Genomic DNA, 18,209 nt, shown 5'->3' with positions numbered 1-18,209 from the left:
TAAAGAAGAGTAGACATGACTAAAATCATTATCAGTTGTGGAATGGATAAATCTATCCTTGAGATTGAGAGAGGGATTGGATTGATACCAAGGAATGACGCTACTGTTCAGGACCTGGCAAACAGGAAACATTTGAAAGGCCGTAAAAAAAAAAGAACAACATGTGAACCCCACAGTTGAACCATTTAAAGATGAGCCACCTGCAGCAAATGGATAGAAGAGAAAACGTGTGGACGAATCAGACGATGAGGTGTCAACTCCAGGTCCAGAAAAGAAAGGGATGGGAAAAGCAACAAGGGTAATTGTTACAGGTTTTCGATTTCTTGTCTATTGATGTTCTGTATTATGTCATTCTGTATTATGTTTTGTGTGGACCCCAGGAAGAGTTGCTTTTGCAACAGCTAATGGGGGATCCTAATAAAATACCAAAAAATACCACTAAGATGAAGGTGACTCTGGTGACAGAGGTGGATGGGGGTATGAAAATATTAATTGTGGCATCGAAAACTCTTTTCAAAGACCTATGATATCAAACACGATGGCGACTTTAAGATGAGTCTTCAAGCAATGGGGGAATATAAAAAAAAAACGATTGAAAGTCAAATCTGAATGATGAGAGGTTTTGTGGCTGGAAAGTCACACGCAGCTCATATCCAACCATTCAAACAATGGATTGAAAAGTTACACACTACAATCCTAAAATGTATTCCCCTTTGACCTGAACTTTTCAATATGTAATAATAATAATACGTAAAATATGTAACAGACTACCATAATTAAACACCAAAAAACAGTTAAAGATGTCTATGTACAGTATTCAGACAAAACATAAAAACATTTTTATAGAAACAACAGTACAGTATTTTATTCTTGTTATTTTATACAAACCTTGTGTTGCAATGCCAGTCATTTCTATAGTTAAAAAATACATTTAGCAGAGGAGTTCTAGCATTCCATATAATTCCAATATTTGTTTCTTAGATGTACTGTAGACAGTACACATACGCACTTAAAAACCTATTCCTCATAATCTTCTAAAATAGGTATTTTCGAGCTCCTAGAACATACTCAATGACACTCATGATCATCGAAGAAATATTAGCATTTTGTTCAAACTGTTGTTTGTTTTGACGTTTAATTTCGTACCTATACCTTTATTACAACTATCTCTAGAAGCTGAGTTACATTTTCTGTTAAAAACCAAGGATGGTGGCATCCCGGTTGGCGCAGTGGTCTAGGGCACTGCATCGCAGCGCTAGCTGTCCCACCAGACACTCTGGGTTTGTGCCCAGGCTCTGTCGCAGCCGGCCGCAACCGGGAGGTCCGTGGGGCGACGCACAATTGGCCTAGCGTCATCCGGGTTAGGGAGGGTTTGACTGGTAGGGATATCCTCGTCTCATCGCGCACCAGCGACTCCTGTGGTGGGCCGGGCGCAGTGCACACTAACCAAGGTCGCCAGGTGCACAGTGTTTCCTCCGACACATTGGTGCGGCTAGCTTCCGGGTTGGATGCGCGCTGTGGTAAGAAGCAGTGCGGCTTGGTTGGGTTGTGTTTCAGAGGACGCATGGCTTTCGACCTTCGTCTCTCCCGAGCCCGTACGGGATTTGTAGCGATGAGACAAGATAGTAATTACTAACAATTGGATACGAAATTGGGGGTAACAAAAAAAAAACAAGGATGTCCTATCAACTCTGAAAACTGATTTACAGTGCATTCGAAAAGTATTCAGACCCCTTGACTTTTTCCGCATTTTGTTAAGTTACAGCCTTATACTAAAATTGATTAAATTGTTTTTTTCCTTATCAATCTACACACAATACCCCATAATGACAAAGCAAAAATAGGTTTGTAGACATTTTAGCAAATGTATAACAAATTAATAGCGTAAATATCACATTTACATAAATATTCAGACTCTTTACTCAGCACTTTGTTGAAACACCTTTGGCAGCGATTACAGCCTGGAGCTAAATGACTAAATGAAGTAGCACTCACTTCCGTCATCATGAAGTGCTTTGAAAGACTAGTCAAGGACCATATCACCTCCACCCTACCTGACACCCAAGACCCACTCCAATTTGCTTACCGCCCCAATAGGTCCACAGACGATGCAATCGCAACCACACTGCACACTGCCCTAATCCATCTGGACAAGAGGAATACCTATGAAAGAATGCTGTTCATCGACTACAGCTCAGCATTCAACACCATAGTACCCTCCAAACTTGTCATTAAGCTCGAGACCCTGGGTCTCGTCCCCGCCCTGTGCAACTGGGTACTGGACTTCCTGACGGGCCGCCCCCAGGTGGTGAGGGTAGGAAACAACATATCCACCCCACTGATCCTCAACACTGGGGCCCTACAAGGGTGCGTTCTCAGCCCTCTCCTGTACTCACTGTTCACCCATGACCGCGTGACCATGCAAGCCTCCAACTCAATCATCAAGTTTGCAGACGACACTACAGTGGTGGGCTTGATTACCAACAACGACAAGACGGCCTACAGGGAGGAGGTGAGGGCCCTTGGAGTGTGGTGTCAGGAAAATAACCTCACACTCAATGTCAACAAAACAAAGGAGATGATCGTGGGTGGACTTCAGGAAACAGCAGAGGGAGCAGCCCCTTAACCACATCGACGGGACAGTAGTGGAGAAGGTAGAAAGTTTTAAGTTCCTCAGCGTACACACGGACAAACTGAAATGGTCCACCAATGCAGACAGCGTGGTGAAGAAGGCGCAGCAGCCCCTCTTCAACCTCTGGAGGCTGAAGAAATTTGGCTTGTCACCAAAAACACTCACAAACTTTTACAGATGCACAATCGAGAGCATCCTGTCGGGCTGTATCACCACCTGGTACAGCAACTGCTCCGCCCACAACCGTAAGGCTCTCCAGAGGGTGGTGAGGTCTGCACAACGCATCACCGGGGGCAAACTACCTGCCCTCCAGGACACCTACACCATCCGATGTCACAGGAAGGCCAAAAAGATTGTCAAGGACAACAACCACCCAAGCCACTGCCTGTTCACCCTTCTATCATCGAGAAGGCGAGGTCAGTACAGGTGCATCAAAGCGGGGACCAAGAGACTGAAAAATAGCTTCTATCTCAAGGCCATCAGACTGTTTAACAGCCATCACTAACATTGAGTGGCTGCTGCCAACATTCTGACTCATCTCTAGCCACTTTAATAATGAAATGTATGTAATAAATGTATCACTAGCCACTTTAAACAATGCCACGTTATATAATGTTTACATACCCTACATTACTCATCTCATATGTATATACTGTACTCTATACCATCTACTGCATCTTGCCTATGCCGTTCGTCCACCGCTCATTCATATATTTTTATGTACATATTCTTATTCATTCCTTTACACTTGTGTGTGTATAAGGTAGTTGTTGTGAAATTGTTATGTTAGATTACTTGTTAGATATTACTGCATGGTCGGAACTAGAAGCACAAGCATTTCGAGACCCCCAGACGCTCCATGAACGCCCTCCATACTCGGGACGTGAACTGGGGACGCCGATAAGAGACGATGTCCGGTCGGTCCAGATGAGAAAGGGGTGCTTAGCCCCCTCAAGCCAGTGTCTCCACACCTTCAGAGCCCTGACCTCCGCTACAACTCCCGGTCCCCCACATCATAGTTAAGCTCCGCTGGACTGAGCTTCCTCGAAAAGAAAGCGCAAGGGCAGAGTTTTGGTGGCGTACCCGAGCGCTGTGATAGCATGGCACCCACCCCAGCCTCGGACGCATCAGCCTCCACTATAAATGCTCGAGAGGGGTGCGGGTGCGCCAACACCGGTGCATCCGTGAACAGCGCCCTCAACCTGTTGAAAGCTCTGTCCGCCTCTGCTGACCACCGCAAACGCACCGGGTCCCCCTTCAGCAGTGAGGTACCTGCTACCTGGCCAAAACCCCGGATAAACCTCCGGTAGTAGTTGGCAAAACCCCAAAACCGCTGCACCTCCTTTACCGTGGTCAGAGTCGGCCAATTACGCATGGCCTTAATGCGGTCACATTCCATCACCACCCCCGAGGTGGAAATGCGATAACCCAGGAAGGAGACAGCTTGTTTGGAGCCTTGACGTATAGGTCATGCTCCAGCAGTCTACCAAGCACGAGAGACACATGCGCGGCGCGGGTGGCTGAGTAGATCAGAATGTCATCGATATAAACAACCACTCCCTGCCCTTGCATGTCCCTGAGAATCTCGTCTACAAAGGATTGAAAGACGGCTGGAGCATTCTTTAACCCATACGGCATGATGAGGTACTCATAGTGGCCCGATGTGGTACTAAATGCGGTTTTCCACTCCTCTCCCTTCCGAATACGCACCAGGCTATACGCGCTCCTGAGATCCAGTTTTGTGAAGAACTGTGCTCCGTGAAATTATTCCACCACCGTAGCGATGAGAGGTAGTGGGTAACTAAACCCCGCTGTGATGGCATTTAGACCTCTATAATCAATACACAGATGCAAACCTCCCTCCTTTTTCTTCACAAAAAAAGAAACTCGAGGAGACGGGTGAGATGGAGGGCCGAATGTACCCTGTCCCAGAGACTCCGTGACATACTGTATAGTGCACTACTGGTCAATAGAGGGCTATTTGGGACGTAGACAGAAGCACTGTTTGAGTGTTTGGTGAAGGAAGGAGATGATTGTACTACTGAAGTAAGCCAGATGTCACACCTGCTGTTTCTCTGTCAGCTTACCTCTTTAGTTCTCATTCTCCTCTTGCCTTCTTCCCTGAAGAAATGGAAAAAGAAAAAGACGTGTTTGGATTCAATGAGTGGTATTCTCAGGCAAAGGGTAAATTACATTTTGATATGGCAGCAATGAAATTCCTTTGTCGCAGCATATGAACTGCTTTCTATTCTCCTGTGATTGGTTTGTGTTTCATGCTGTTTTGGAGAACCTGCTTTTCCAGTTTAGTGACAAATTCATACCTACTAAAAAGTGCGCTAAACATCTGCATCCCCTTAACAAACCAGTGTTGTCCGCTAGGTTTGTCCTATGGTGGTCTTTTTTTTAGCCTTTATTTAAATAGGCAAGTCAGTTAAGAACAAATTATTATTTTCAATGACGGCCTAGGAACAGTGCCTGTTCAGGGGCAGAACAACAGATTTGTACCTTGCCAGCTCAGGGATTTGAACTTGCAGCCTTCCGGTTACTAGTCCAACGCTCTAACCACTAGGCTACCGATCTCTATTGAGATCCGACCTACCTTTTCCTCCCTTCCCCTTCGGCCTGAAGGAGCAGGGCTTGGTCACCTAGATGGTGGCCTAACTTGAACTAACTCTAACTTGAACAGGTCTTTCTTCAGGGTTCCTGACCGGCTCTTGGTGCCGGTGTTTGTGTCACACTCTCCCCAGTTGGTGAACCTGTACTTGCAGTCAGCTAGACTACTTGGTCATATTCTCGCTGGGCAGAAATCTCAGAGATCAATTAGTAAACTCTGATTTACCACCCCAAGATATCCCTGCACAACGTCTATTTGTGCCCCTACTGGATGTAAACTACAGGTGTAATGGCTGTGCTCAATGCAATGGCACTTATAAATGTAGATCCTTCAAACACCGCCAAACAGGGAAACAGATCCCAATCAAAGGTGTTATCACGTGCTCCACTAGGGCAGGTATTTATCTTAAAACTTGTCCTTGTGGTAAAAAATGATGTGGGTAAAACAAAGCGCAAATTAAAAGTATGAATCTCTGAGCATCGTAGCACCATTAGGTGGGAAAACTCAACTTACCCAGTTGAAGTCCACTTTTTGGAAGCAAACCACCCAATTTTTTCTCTACGTTATATTGGAATCGAACATGTCACCCTCCCTAGGAGAGGGGGTGACCTCGATAATTTACTGTTAAAACGAGAGGCTGCCTGGATCTTTAATTTAAAGACCCTTGCTCTCTTCGGTCTCAACGTAGACTTTGATCTGAAACAATTCTTGTGATTAGCCAAGTTGTATCTATGATCGTACACTATCCATTTATGTTTTTTGTATGCTATTTTATGAGAATTAACCAATGATATCAGGCCTAACCCGGCCATGATTATACCCCCCCCCCCAAAAAAAAAAGTTATTCGAATTCCGTTATGATTAGGGCCCAGATTTTTTCCTGACCCGATGAGACCTGACCAGTGATCACAAAAAAACTATGGGAAACTCCCCAAATACAGGTGTGCCAAGCTTGCAGCGTCATACCCAAGAAGACTCCGGGCTGTAATCGCTGCCAAAGGTGCTTCAACAAAGTACTGAGTGAAGTGTCTGAAAACATATAAATGTGATATTTCCATAATTTTTGTTTTATACATTTGCAAAAATGTCTCCAAAGCTATTTATTTCAATCCATTTTAGAATAAGGCTGTAATGTCACAAAATGTGGGAAAAGTCAAGGAGTCTGAATACTTTTCGAATGCACATGCCAGGACCACAGTTTATTTCCAACATTTGCACTCTTACCGCCAAAGGCCTTTTTCCAGTTGCAAGGGATATTGCATTGTTTGGTGGTGTGCTTGCTGCAGGTTGCCTCACAGAACCCATCCCCAAAGTCACCAGCGTTGGGAACACATTTGACAAAGCACTTCTCAGGGCACTCTGCTTGCCCCCCTCTTTGGCTTTCTGACCTGTGGCCACCCAAAGATGGCAGACATTTGTCGTGACAAAACATAACATAGGTAAAGAACATGGGCTTTTTCAAATGGATGTACAGTTGAAGTCGGAAGTTTACATACACTTAGGTTGGAGTCATTAAAACTTGTTTTTCAACCACTCCACAAATTTCTTGCTAACAAACTATAGTTTTGGCAAACTACTTTGTGCATGACACAAGTAATTTTCTAAAAATTGTTTACAGACAGATTACTTCACTTATAATTGACTGTATCACAATTCCAGTGGGACAGAAGTTTACATACACTAAGTTGACTGTGCCTTTAAACAGCTTGGAAAATTCCAGAAAATTATGTCATGGCTTTAGAAGCTTCTGATAGGCTAAATGAAATCATTTGAGTCAGTTGGAGGTATACCTGTGGATGTATTTCAAGGCCTACCTTCAAACTCAGTGCCTCTTTGCGTGACATCATGGGAAAATCAAAAGAAATCAGCCAAGACCTCAGAAGAAAAATTGTAGACCTCCACAAGTCTGGTTCATCCTGGTTCATTCCAAATGCCTGAAGGTACCACGTTCATCTGTACAAACAATAGTATGCAAGTATAAACACCATGGGACCATGCGGCCGTCATACCACTCAGGAAGAAGGCGCGTTCTGTCTCCTAGAGATGAACGTACTTTGATGTGGAAAGTGCAAATCAATCCCAGAACAACAGCAAAGAACCTTGTGAAGATTCTGGAGGAAACAGGTACAAAAGTAACTATTTCCACAGTAAAATGAGTCCTATCTCGACATAACCTGAAAGGCCGCTCAGCAAGGAAGAAGCTACTGCTCCAAAACTGCCATAAAAAAAGCCAGACTACAGTTTGCTACTGCACATGGGGACAAAGATTGTACTTTTTGGGGAAATATCCTCTGGTCTGATGAAACAAAATAGAACTGTTTGGCCATAATAACCATCATTATGTTTGGAGGAAAAAGGGGGAGGCTTGCAAGCCGAAGAACACCATCCCAACCGTGAAGCACGGGGGTGGCAGCATCATGTTGTGGGGTGCTTTGCTGCAGGAGGGATTGGTGCACTTCACAAAATAGATAGCATCATGAGGTAGGAAAATGATGTAGATATATTGAAGAAACATCTTAAAACAACAGTCAGGAAGTTAAACCTTGGTCGCAAATGGGTCTTCCAAATGGACAATGACCACAAGCATACTTCCAAAGTTGTGGCAAAATGGCTTAAGGACAACAAAGTCAAGATATTGGAGGGGCCATCACGAAGCCCTGACCTCAATCCTATAGAAAATTTGTGGGCAAAATTGAAAAAGTGTGAGCGAGCAAGGAGGCCTACAAACCTGACTCAGTTACACCAGTTCTGTCAGGAGGAATGGGCCAAAATTCACCCAACTTATTGTGGAAGCTTGTGGAAGCCTACCCGAAACGTTTGACCCAAGTTAAACAATTTAAAGGCAATGCTACCAAATACTAATTGACTGTATGTAAACTTCTGACCCACAGGGAATGTGATGAAAGAAATAAAAGTTGAAATAAATCAATCTCTCTACTATTATTCTGACATTTCACATTCTTAAAATAAAGTGGTGATCCTAACTGACCTAAGACAGGGAATTTTTACTATGATTAAATGTCAGGAATGGTGAACAACTGAGTTTAAATGTATTTGGCTAAGGTGTATGTAAACTTCCTACTTCAACTGTATTTAGTTAAATCTGAAATACTGTACACAATGTAGTTTTATCACGTCTCACCTTTTTTGTCACCATGTTTGTGTCCTGCCTCTACTGTGACCATCAAGACCACAAGCAGCACAAGTGTCATTGAGAACATTCCTCGCATTCTGTGGAGAGAAAATGTAATATCATTATCAACATTTGACTAGAAAGTATATGAGCCACTGGGCCAAAAAAAGATGATCAAAAACCATGATGGTCCCATCTATGCAGGGGCGTCAATTGGGTATGGCAGTCACCATATCCCAGATCAGGTACGCGCAATGCCGTCGGAGGTACGCCAAACAATTTTTAAAAAAACATTTTATTCACATTTTCAAACAGTCCATTTATAATTTCCAATGGGGCTTCCGGGTTGGATGTGCGTTGTGTCAAGAAGCAGTGCGGCTAGGTTGGGTTGTGTTTCGGAGGACGCATGGCTCTCGACCTTTGCCTCTCCCGAGTCCGTACAGGAGTTGCAGCGATGAGACAAGACTGTAACTACTACCAATTGGATACAACGAAATTGGGGAGAAAAAAGGGCTAAAATGTTTTTTTTAAATAAATAAATAAAATAAAACATTTTCCAAACCAGCAGAGGCGTCACAAAAGTCAGAAATAGCGATAAAATAAATCAGCTACACAACAAATGGCCGTTGTGTAAGATAAAGTCCTTCTTTATATCCCAAAAAAGTCAGTTTAGCTGGCGCGTTTGATTCAGTAATCCACCCGTTCCACTAGTTCAACATGCATACAAAGGAATCCCAAAAGTTACCAATAAACTTCGTCCAAACAAGTCACACAACGTTTCTAATCAATCCTCAGGTACCCTAGTATGTAAATAAACAACATTTTTAAGACAGAGAATAGTGTGTTCAATACCAGAGATAAATAACGAGGTGCTCGCCCTCATCCACGCAAGACTACAGTCAAAATGAGAGCCACCTTGAAAAACTACAAATTCTAGCTAATAAAAAAAAAAACAAGCCTAAAACCCTTTCTAAAGACTGTTGACCTCTAGTAGAAGCCATAGGAACTGCAATCTGGGAGGATTTCGTTTGAATTTCCCATAGACAAGCATTTTCAATGGTTGGTGACCTCCCCCAAATATATTCTGGATGGATTCTCCTCGGGCTTTTGCCTGCCATATCAGTTCTGTTATACTCACAGACATTATTTTAACAGTTTTAGAAACGTCAGAGTGTTTCCTATCCAATACTACCAATACAATCAATACTACTATACAATACTACTATTATATGCATATCCTAGCTTCTGGCCCTGAGTAACAGGCAGTTTACTTTGGGCACGTCAGTCATCCGAACTTCCGAATACTGCCCCCTAGCCTTAAGAAGTTTTTAAGCTGTCGGGAAAAGTACTCGGATCTGCAGACACTCCGTTCATTTTACTTGGCCACCCTGTTTTAACAGCGTCTCTCTGAGCCATCATAATATACTGGCTTATGTTGTAAAATATTGAATGTGCTTAAGCCATTGATCCTACTATGTTTCCATCATTTTAAAGCAATATTAATCCTATGTACTCTTTTCAAGCCAGAGTATGAACTTTTCACAAAAATATACAGAGATCCCTAGGCTATAGCTTGTGATTGGATGGTTTGGGTGGTTGCTTGTGAATGATCATATCTTAGCAGGTCTAACCAGCGTTGGACTAGTATCCGAAAGGTTGCAAGATCGAATCCCCGAGCTGACAAGGTAAAAAATTGTCGTTCTGCCCCTGAACAAGGCAGTTAACCCACTGTTCCTAGGCCGTCATTGAAAATAAGAATTTGTTCTTAACTGACTTGCCTAGTTAAATAAAAAAACAGGTATTCATCAGTGGAGGCTGCTGAGGGGAGTACGACTCATAATAACCACTCCCATCAACCTACAGGTGTTAGGGAATCACAGCGAGACTACTCAATTCCTGCTCATCAAGTCCCCTCAAATTCCCATGTTATTGGGATTCTCCTGGCTCCAGAGACACAATCCCCTCATCAACTGATCTATTGGTGCCATCATGGGCTGTCCGTTCTGCCACGCCCAGTATCTGAAGTCAGCATAACCTTTCCCAGGACGTCTTCCTGGGGGCTCAGAAGGTGCCCCGGACCTCTCCGCCATTCCCGCGAAGTACCAGGACTTTCAGGAGGTGTTCAACAAGGCCCGGGCCACTTCACTTCTGCCGCACCAACCATATGACTGCGGGATTGACCTTCTCCTTAGCACCACTCTGCCCCGGGGACGACTGTATTCTCTGTCGGGACTATGACTACCAAGACTATGGACACCAACATTGGGGAATCCCTAGCTGCAGGATTTATATGTCCTTCGTCCTCTCCCACCGGCGCAGGGTTCCTCTTTGTGGAGAAGGAGAACAAGACCCTGCACCCATGCATCAACTACTGGGGACTCAATGACATAACGGTGAAGAACCGCTACCCGCTACCACTCATCTCCTCGGCCTTAGAGCCGCTCCAGGGGTCCACCGTGTTTTCCAAGCTGGATCTACGGAACGCCTACCACCTGGTGTGGACAAGGGAGGGGGATGAGTGGAAGACCACCTACAACACGGCCTGCGGCCACTACAAGTATATGGTCATGCCATTTGGCCTCATTTGGCGTTCCGGGACCTCAAACACCGCTTCACCACTGCTCACATCCTGGTTCATCCTGACCCTTCCCGTCAGTTCATGGTGAAGGCCGACACGTCAGATGTAGGAGTGCACATTCTTCTCCCATCGCCTCAATGCTACGGAGAAAAACTACAATGTGGGAAATCGTGAGCTTCTCGAAGTGAAGATGGCGTTGGAGGAATGGAGGCACTGGCTGGAAGGGGCAGAACATCCGTTTATCGTATGGACCGACCACAAAAATAAGTAGTATCTCCGGCACCGCCAAACACCTCAACTCCTGGCAAGCTAGTTGGGACCTGCTGTTCACACGGTTCAACTTCTCCCACTCACATCGGCCGGGATTTAAGAATGTCAAGCCGGATGCACTGTCTCCCCATTTTAGCCCCATGGCTATTACCCCGGAACCCGAGACCATCCTTCCCACCTCGTGCCTGCCAACGGCACTCAGCTGGGGTATAGGGAAACAGGTCCGGGATGCACAGCATTCCCAGCCGAACCCCAGGCGGGAGTCCAGATAACCGGATGTTCGTGCCTGACGCGGTCTGCTACGCGGTCCTGTCGTGGGCCCACTCCTCCAGACTGGACATCCTGACTGTGGTGGATCGGTTTTCCAAAGCCGCCCACTTCATTCCTCTCCACAAACTACCCTCTGCCAAGGAGACTGCCCAGATCATGGTGCAGCACGTCTTCCGGATCCATAGACTGCCGGTCAACCGGGGCCCTCAGTTCTCATCTCGGTTCTGGAAGGCGTTCAGCACCCTCATTGGGTCATCAGCCAGCCTGTCCTCTGGATTCCACCCCTAGTCCAACAGCCAGTCGGAGCAAGCCAACCAGGATCGGGAGACTACTCTGCGCTGGCTTGTCTCCGCAAACCCCACCTCCTGGAGCCAGCTGGTGTGGGTCGAATACGCCCGCAACACCCTTCTCTGCACTGCCAAGGGCCTATCTCATTTTGAATGTTCACAGGGGTAACAGCCCCTGCTCTTCCCCGAGCAGGAGGAAGAGGTCGGCATTCCTTCTGTCCAGATGTTTGTCCGCCACTGTCATCGTACCTGGAGGAGAGCCCAGTCGGCCCTCCTCAAGACCACCTCCAGGTATCGACGACAAGCGGATTCCCACCTGACCCCGGCATCGTATCGGGCAGAAGGTATGGCTATCCACCCGGGATCTGCCCATCTGGGTGGAATCCCGCAAGCTGTCCCTGCGGATTATTGGCCCATTCCCCATTGACAAAAGTATTAGCCTCTCTGCTGTTCGTCTTCTGTTGCCCCGTACCCTTCGTAAACATCCCAACTTCCATGTGTCCAGAGTTAAACCCATGTCTCACAGACCCTTCCCGTCCTGTACCTTTGGCCACCTCTGGATTGCCAACCTTTGCCTGACCCAACCGTGAGCCTGATACTGGCCTGTACAATCCCCAGACCTGAACGCAATTGAGATGGTTTGGGATGAGTTGGACCGCAGTGAAGGAAAAGCAACCAACAAGTGCTCAACATATGCGGGAACTCCTTCAAGACTGTTGGAAAACATTCCTCATGAAACTGGATGAGAGAATGCAAAGTGTGCAAAGCTGTCATCAAGAAAAAGGGTGGCTACTTTGAAGAATCGAACATTAGATTTTGATTTGTTTAACACTTTTTTGGTTACTACATGATTCCATATGTGTTATTTCATACTTCTCTATTATTCTACAATGTAGAAAAAAGTAAAAATAAAGAAAAAACCCTTGAATGAGTGGGTGTGCCCAAACTTTTGACTGTACTGTACATACATACATACATACATACATACATACATACATACATACATACATACAGTGGGGCAAAAAAGTATTTAGTCAGCCACCAATTGTGCAAGTTCTCCCACTTAAAAAGATGAGAGAGGCCTGTAATTTTCATCATAGGTACACTTCAACTATGACAGACAAAAGGAGAGAAAAAAATCCAGAAAAATCACATTGTAGGATTTTTAATGAATTTATTTACAAATTATGGTGGAAAATAAGAATTTGGTCAATAACAAACGTTTATCTCAATACTTTGTTATATACCATTTGTTGGCAATGACAGAGGTCAAACATTTTCTGTAAGTCTTCACAAGGCTTTCACACACTGTTGCTGGTATTTTGGCCTATTCCTCCATGCAGATCTCCTCTAGAGCAGTGATGTTTTGGGGTTGTTGCTGGGCAACACGGACTTTCAATTCACTCCAAAGATTTGCTGAAAGACCCACGTTTCGTCTTCAATGCCCTTGCTGATGGAAGGAGGTTTTCACTCAAAATCTCACGATACATGGCCCCATTCATTCTTTCCTTTACACGGATCAGTCGTTCTGGTCCCTTTGCAGAAAAACAGCCCCAAACCATGATGTTTCCCCCCCTCCCATGCTTCACAGTAGGTATGGTGTTCTTTGGATGCAACTCAGCATTCTTTGTCCTCCAAACGCAACGAGTTGAGTTTTTACCAAAAAGTTATATTTTGGTTTCATCTGACCATATGGCATTCTCCCAATCTTCTTCTGGATCATCCAAATGCTCTCTAGCAAACTTCAGACGGGCCTGGACATGTACTGGCTTAAGCAGGGGGACACGTCTGGCACTGCAGGATTTGAGTCCCTGGCGGCGTAGTGTGTTATTGATGGTAGGCTTTGTTACTTTGGTCCCAGCTCTCTGCAGGTCATTCACTAGGTTCTCGTGGTTCTGGGATTTTTGCTCACCATTCTTGTGATCATTTTGACCCCACGGGGTGAGATCTTGCATGGAGCCCCAGATCAAGGGAGATTATCAGTGGTCTTGTATGTCTTCCATTTCCTAATAATTGCTCCCACAGTTGATTTCTTCAAACCAAGCTGCTTACCTATTGCAGATTCAGTCTTCCCAGCCTGGTGCAGGTCTACAATTTTGTTTCTGGTGTCCTTTGACAGCTCTTTGGTCTTGGCCATAGTGGAGTTTGGAGTGTGACTGTTTGAGGTTGTGGACAGGTGTCTTTTATACTGATAACAAGTTCAAACAGGTGCCATTAATACAGGTAACGAGTGGAGGACAGAGGAGCCTCTTAAAGAAGAAGTTACAGGTCTGTGAGAGCCAGAAATCTTGCTTGTTTGTAGGTGACCAAATACTTATTTTCCACCATATTTTGCAAATTAATTAATTAAAAATCCTACAATGTGATTTTCTGGATTTTGTTTCTAATTTTGTCTTTCATAGTTGAAGTGTACCTATGATGAACATTACAGATCTCTCTCATCTTTGTAAGTGGGAGAACTTGCACAATTGGTGGCTGACTAAATACTTTTTTGCCCCACTGTACATACATACATACATACATACATACATACATACTGTCAGAGTTCTTCAAGAACAGTGGGTTTGGAGTCAGGCGCAGAGAGCAGAGGGTTTGAATAAATGTACAGTATATTTTTCATTACTGGAAAAAACGGTCACGCCAAAAACACAAGGCGCATTAACTGATCGGCCCATACATCCACAAACTAACAGCATAGCAATCCCGCACAAACCTAGGCGGGCCTAACAGGCTTAAATAGACAAAAATCAAGAAACACAAGAAGGAACAGGTGCAAATAATAAGACTAAACGAACAGAAAAGGAAAAAGGGATCGGTGGCGCCTAGTAGACACCGCCCGAACAGGCAGGGGAGCCACCTTCGGTGGGAGTCGTGACACATACATACATACATACATACATACATACATACATACATACATATATATATATATATATATATATATATATATATATATATATATATATATATATGCACACACACATCTTTTTCAATATATTTTCCTTTATTATTGTCCGCTAACCCTACCACCCTCCCCTAATTGGAGTAAACTAATGAGCAACAACAATTAGGCTTCCACTTCCAGCTTATACATACTATATACATTTTACGGACACATTCTATTTTACAATAGTTATTTTGTTTGTTTTTAGTCCTGTCCTTCCTCTACCCTCAACCTCTCCCATCTGACACTAATTAGCATAACGCAACAATATTCCTAGAAAATATTCCTATTCATGAAAATCACAAATGAAATATATTGAGACACAGCTTAGCCTTTTGTTAATCACCCTGTCATCTCAGATTTTCAAAATATGCTTTACAGCCAAAGCTAGACAAGCATTTGTGTAAGTTTATCGATAGCCTAGCATAGCATTTTGTCCAGCTAGCAGCAGGTAACTTGGTCACGGAAATCAGAAAAGCAATCAAATGAAATCGTTTACCTTTGATGAGCTTCGGATGTTTTCACTCACGAGACTCCCAATTAGATAGCAAATGTTCCTTTCTCCCAAAATATTATTTTTGTAGGCGAAATAGCTCCGTTTGTTCTTCACGTTTGGCTGAGAAATCGCCGGAAATTGCAGTCGCGAAAACGGAGAAAAATATTCCAAATTAGCTCCATAATATCGACAGAAACATGGCAAACGTTGTTTATAATCAATCCTCAAGGTGTTTTTCAAATATCTATTAGATAATATATCCATCGGGACAATTCGGATTTCAGTAGGACTGATTGGAGTAATGGCTACCTCTGTATTTTACGCGAGAATCTCTCTGGGACCATCAGGTGACCACTTGCGCAATGTAGCCGCTTACACTTGCGCAATGTAGCCGCTTACGGGTATTCTTCATCATAAATGCGTAAAACTATGTCACAATGCTGTAGACACCTTCGGGAACACGGAGAAAGAGTAATCTGGTTGATAGCCCATTCACTGCTCAATAGGGACGCATAGGAACGCAGCGCTTTCAAAACATGAGGAACTTCCGGATTGGATTTTTCTCAGGCTTTCGCCTGCAACATCAGTTCTGTTATACTCACAGACAATATTTTTACAGTTTTGGAAACTTTAGAGTGTTTTCTATCCTAAGCTGTCAATTATATGCATAATCTAGCATCTTGTCCTGACAAAATATCCTGTTTACTACGGGAACGTTTTTTTCCCAAAAATGAAAATACTGCCCCCTAGTCACAACAGGTTCACCATCCATATTGCATTTCTATTTGCCATATATTTTTCAACTCTGCTGTGATGTTTCACAAAAGTTCTAAACCTTTATATTCTCATTGTTTCTAAATTAAGATACATTTTTTTGCTAAAAATATTATTACATTATTGATCGATTGACTATGACTTTATCCCCCTTCTATCCCAATGAAGTCCACAGGACTTTTGTTATGGTGTAAGGAACACCTATTTTTATTTTATTTATTTATTTCACCTTTATTTAATTAGGTAGACTAGTTGAGAACAAGTTCTCATTTGCAACTGCGACCTGGCCAAGATAAAGCAAAGCAGTTCGACACATACAACAACACAGAGTTACACATGGAATAAACAAACATACAATCAATAATGCAGTAGAAAAATCTATATACAGCATGTGCAAATGAAGTGTGATAAGAGAGGTAAAGCAATAAATAGACTATGGTGGTGAAGTAATTACAATATAGCAATTAAACACTGGAATGGTAGGATGTGCAGAATATGAATGTGCAAGTTGAGATACTGGGGTGCAAAAGAGCAAGATAAATAAATAAATAACAATATGGGGATGAGGTAGATTGGATGGGCTATTTACAGATGAGCTATGTACAGGTGCAGTGATCTGTGAGCTGCTCTGACAGCTGGTGCTTAAAGCTAGTGAGGGAGGTAAGAGTCTCCAGTTTCAGAGATTTTTGCAGTTCGTTCCAGTCATTGGCAGCAGAGTACTGGAAGGAAAGGCGGCCAAAGGCAGAATTGGCTTTGGGGGTGACCAGTGAGATATACCTGCTGGAGCGCATGCTTCGGGTGGGTGCTGCTATGGTGACCAGTGAGCTGAGATAAGGTGGGGCTTTACCTAGCAGAGACTTATAGATGACCTGGAGCCAGTGGGTTTGACGAGTATGAAGCGAGGGCCAGCCAATGAGATCATACAGGTCGCAGTGGTGGGTAGTATATGGGGCTTTGGTGACAAAACGGATGGCACTGTGATAGACTGCATCCAATTTGTTGAGTAGAGTGTTGGAGGCTATTTTGTAAATGACATCACCAAAGTCGAGGATCGGTAGGATGGTCAGTTTTACGAGGGTATGTTTGGCAGCATGAGAGAAGAACGCTTTGTTGCAAAATAGGAAGCCAATTCTAGATTTAATTTTGGATTGGAGATGTTTAATGTGAGTCTGGAAGGATAGTTTACAGTCTAACCAGACACCTAGGTATTTGTAGTTGTCCACATATTCCAAGTCAGAACCGTCCAGAGTAGTGATGCTGGACGGGTGGGCAGGTGCGGGCAGCGATCGGTTGAAGAGCATGCATTTAGTTTTACTTGCATTTAAGAGCAGTTGAAGGCCATGGAAGGAGAGTTGTATGGCATTGAAGCTCATCTGGAGGTTAGTTAACACAGTGTCCAACGAAGGGCCAGAGATATACAGAATGGTGTATCAAAGAAGCATCAGCAGCGAGAGCGACATCATTGATGTACACAGAGAAGAGAGTCAGCCCGAGAGTTGAACCCTGTGGCACCCCCATAGAGACTGCCAGAGGTCCGGACAACGGGCCCCCCAATTTGACATACTGAACTCTATCGTAGAAGTAGTTGGTGAACCAAGCGAGGCAATCATTTGAGAAATCAAGGCTGTTGAGTCCGCCAATAAGAATGTTGTGATTGACAGAGTCAAAAGCTTTGGCCAGGTCGATGAATACAGCTGCACAGTAATGTCTTATTGATGGCGGTTATGATATCGTTTAGGACCTTGAGTGTGGCTGAGGTGCACCCATGACCAGCTCTGAAACCAGATTGCATAGCAGAGAAGGCACGGTGAGATTTGAAATGGTCGGTAATCTGTTTGTTAACTTGGCTTTCAAAGACTTTAGAAAGACAGGGTAGAATAGATATAGATCTGTAGCAGTTTGGGTCCAGAGTGTCTCCCCCTTTGAAGAGGGGGATGACCGCGGCAGCTTTCCAATCTATGGGAATCTCAGACGATACGAAAGAGAGGTTGAACAGGCTAGTAATAGGGGTTGCAATAATTTCGGTAGATCATTTTAGAAAGAGAGGGTCCAGATTGTCTAGCCCGGCTGATTTGTAGGGGTTCAGATTTTGCAGCTCTTTCAGAACATCAGCTATCTGGATTTGGGTGAAGGAGAAGTGGGGGACTTTTGGGCAAGTTGCTGTGGGGAGCGCAGGGCTGTTGACCGGGTAGAGGTCGCCAGCTGGAAAGC

At 44.1% G+C, this 18,209-nt stretch overlaps 1 protein-coding gene across 1 annotated transcript; it reads right to left on the bottom strand.

Moving 5' to 3' along the window:
* Positions 1-4,723: 4,723 nt before the first annotated feature.
* LOC139377411 (midkine-A-like) lies at positions 4,724-8,476 on the bottom strand. Its single transcript, XM_071120442.1, has 5 exons — positions 8,389-8,476; positions 7,909-7,915; positions 6,474-6,634; positions 5,295-5,404; positions 4,724-4,753 (listed from the first exon to the last, which is right to left on the bottom strand). The coding sequence occupies exons 1-5, from the start codon at positions 8,474-8,476 to the stop codon at positions 4,724-4,726; spliced, it is 396 nt and encodes a 131-aa protein (XP_070976543.1).
* Between the last annotated feature and the right edge of the window lie 9,733 nt (positions 8,477-18,209).

Source organism: Oncorhynchus clarkii, chromosome 2 (genome assembly GCF_045791955.1).
Source record: "Oncorhynchus clarkii lewisi isolate Uvic-CL-2024 chromosome 2, UVic_Ocla_1.0, whole genome shotgun sequence".
NCBI classification, from domain to species: Eukaryota; Metazoa; Chordata; class Actinopteri; order Salmoniformes; family Salmonidae; genus Oncorhynchus; species Oncorhynchus clarkii.
Note: the sequence above shows the minus strand (reverse complement) of the source record. Positions and strands in the feature narration are given on the sequence as shown.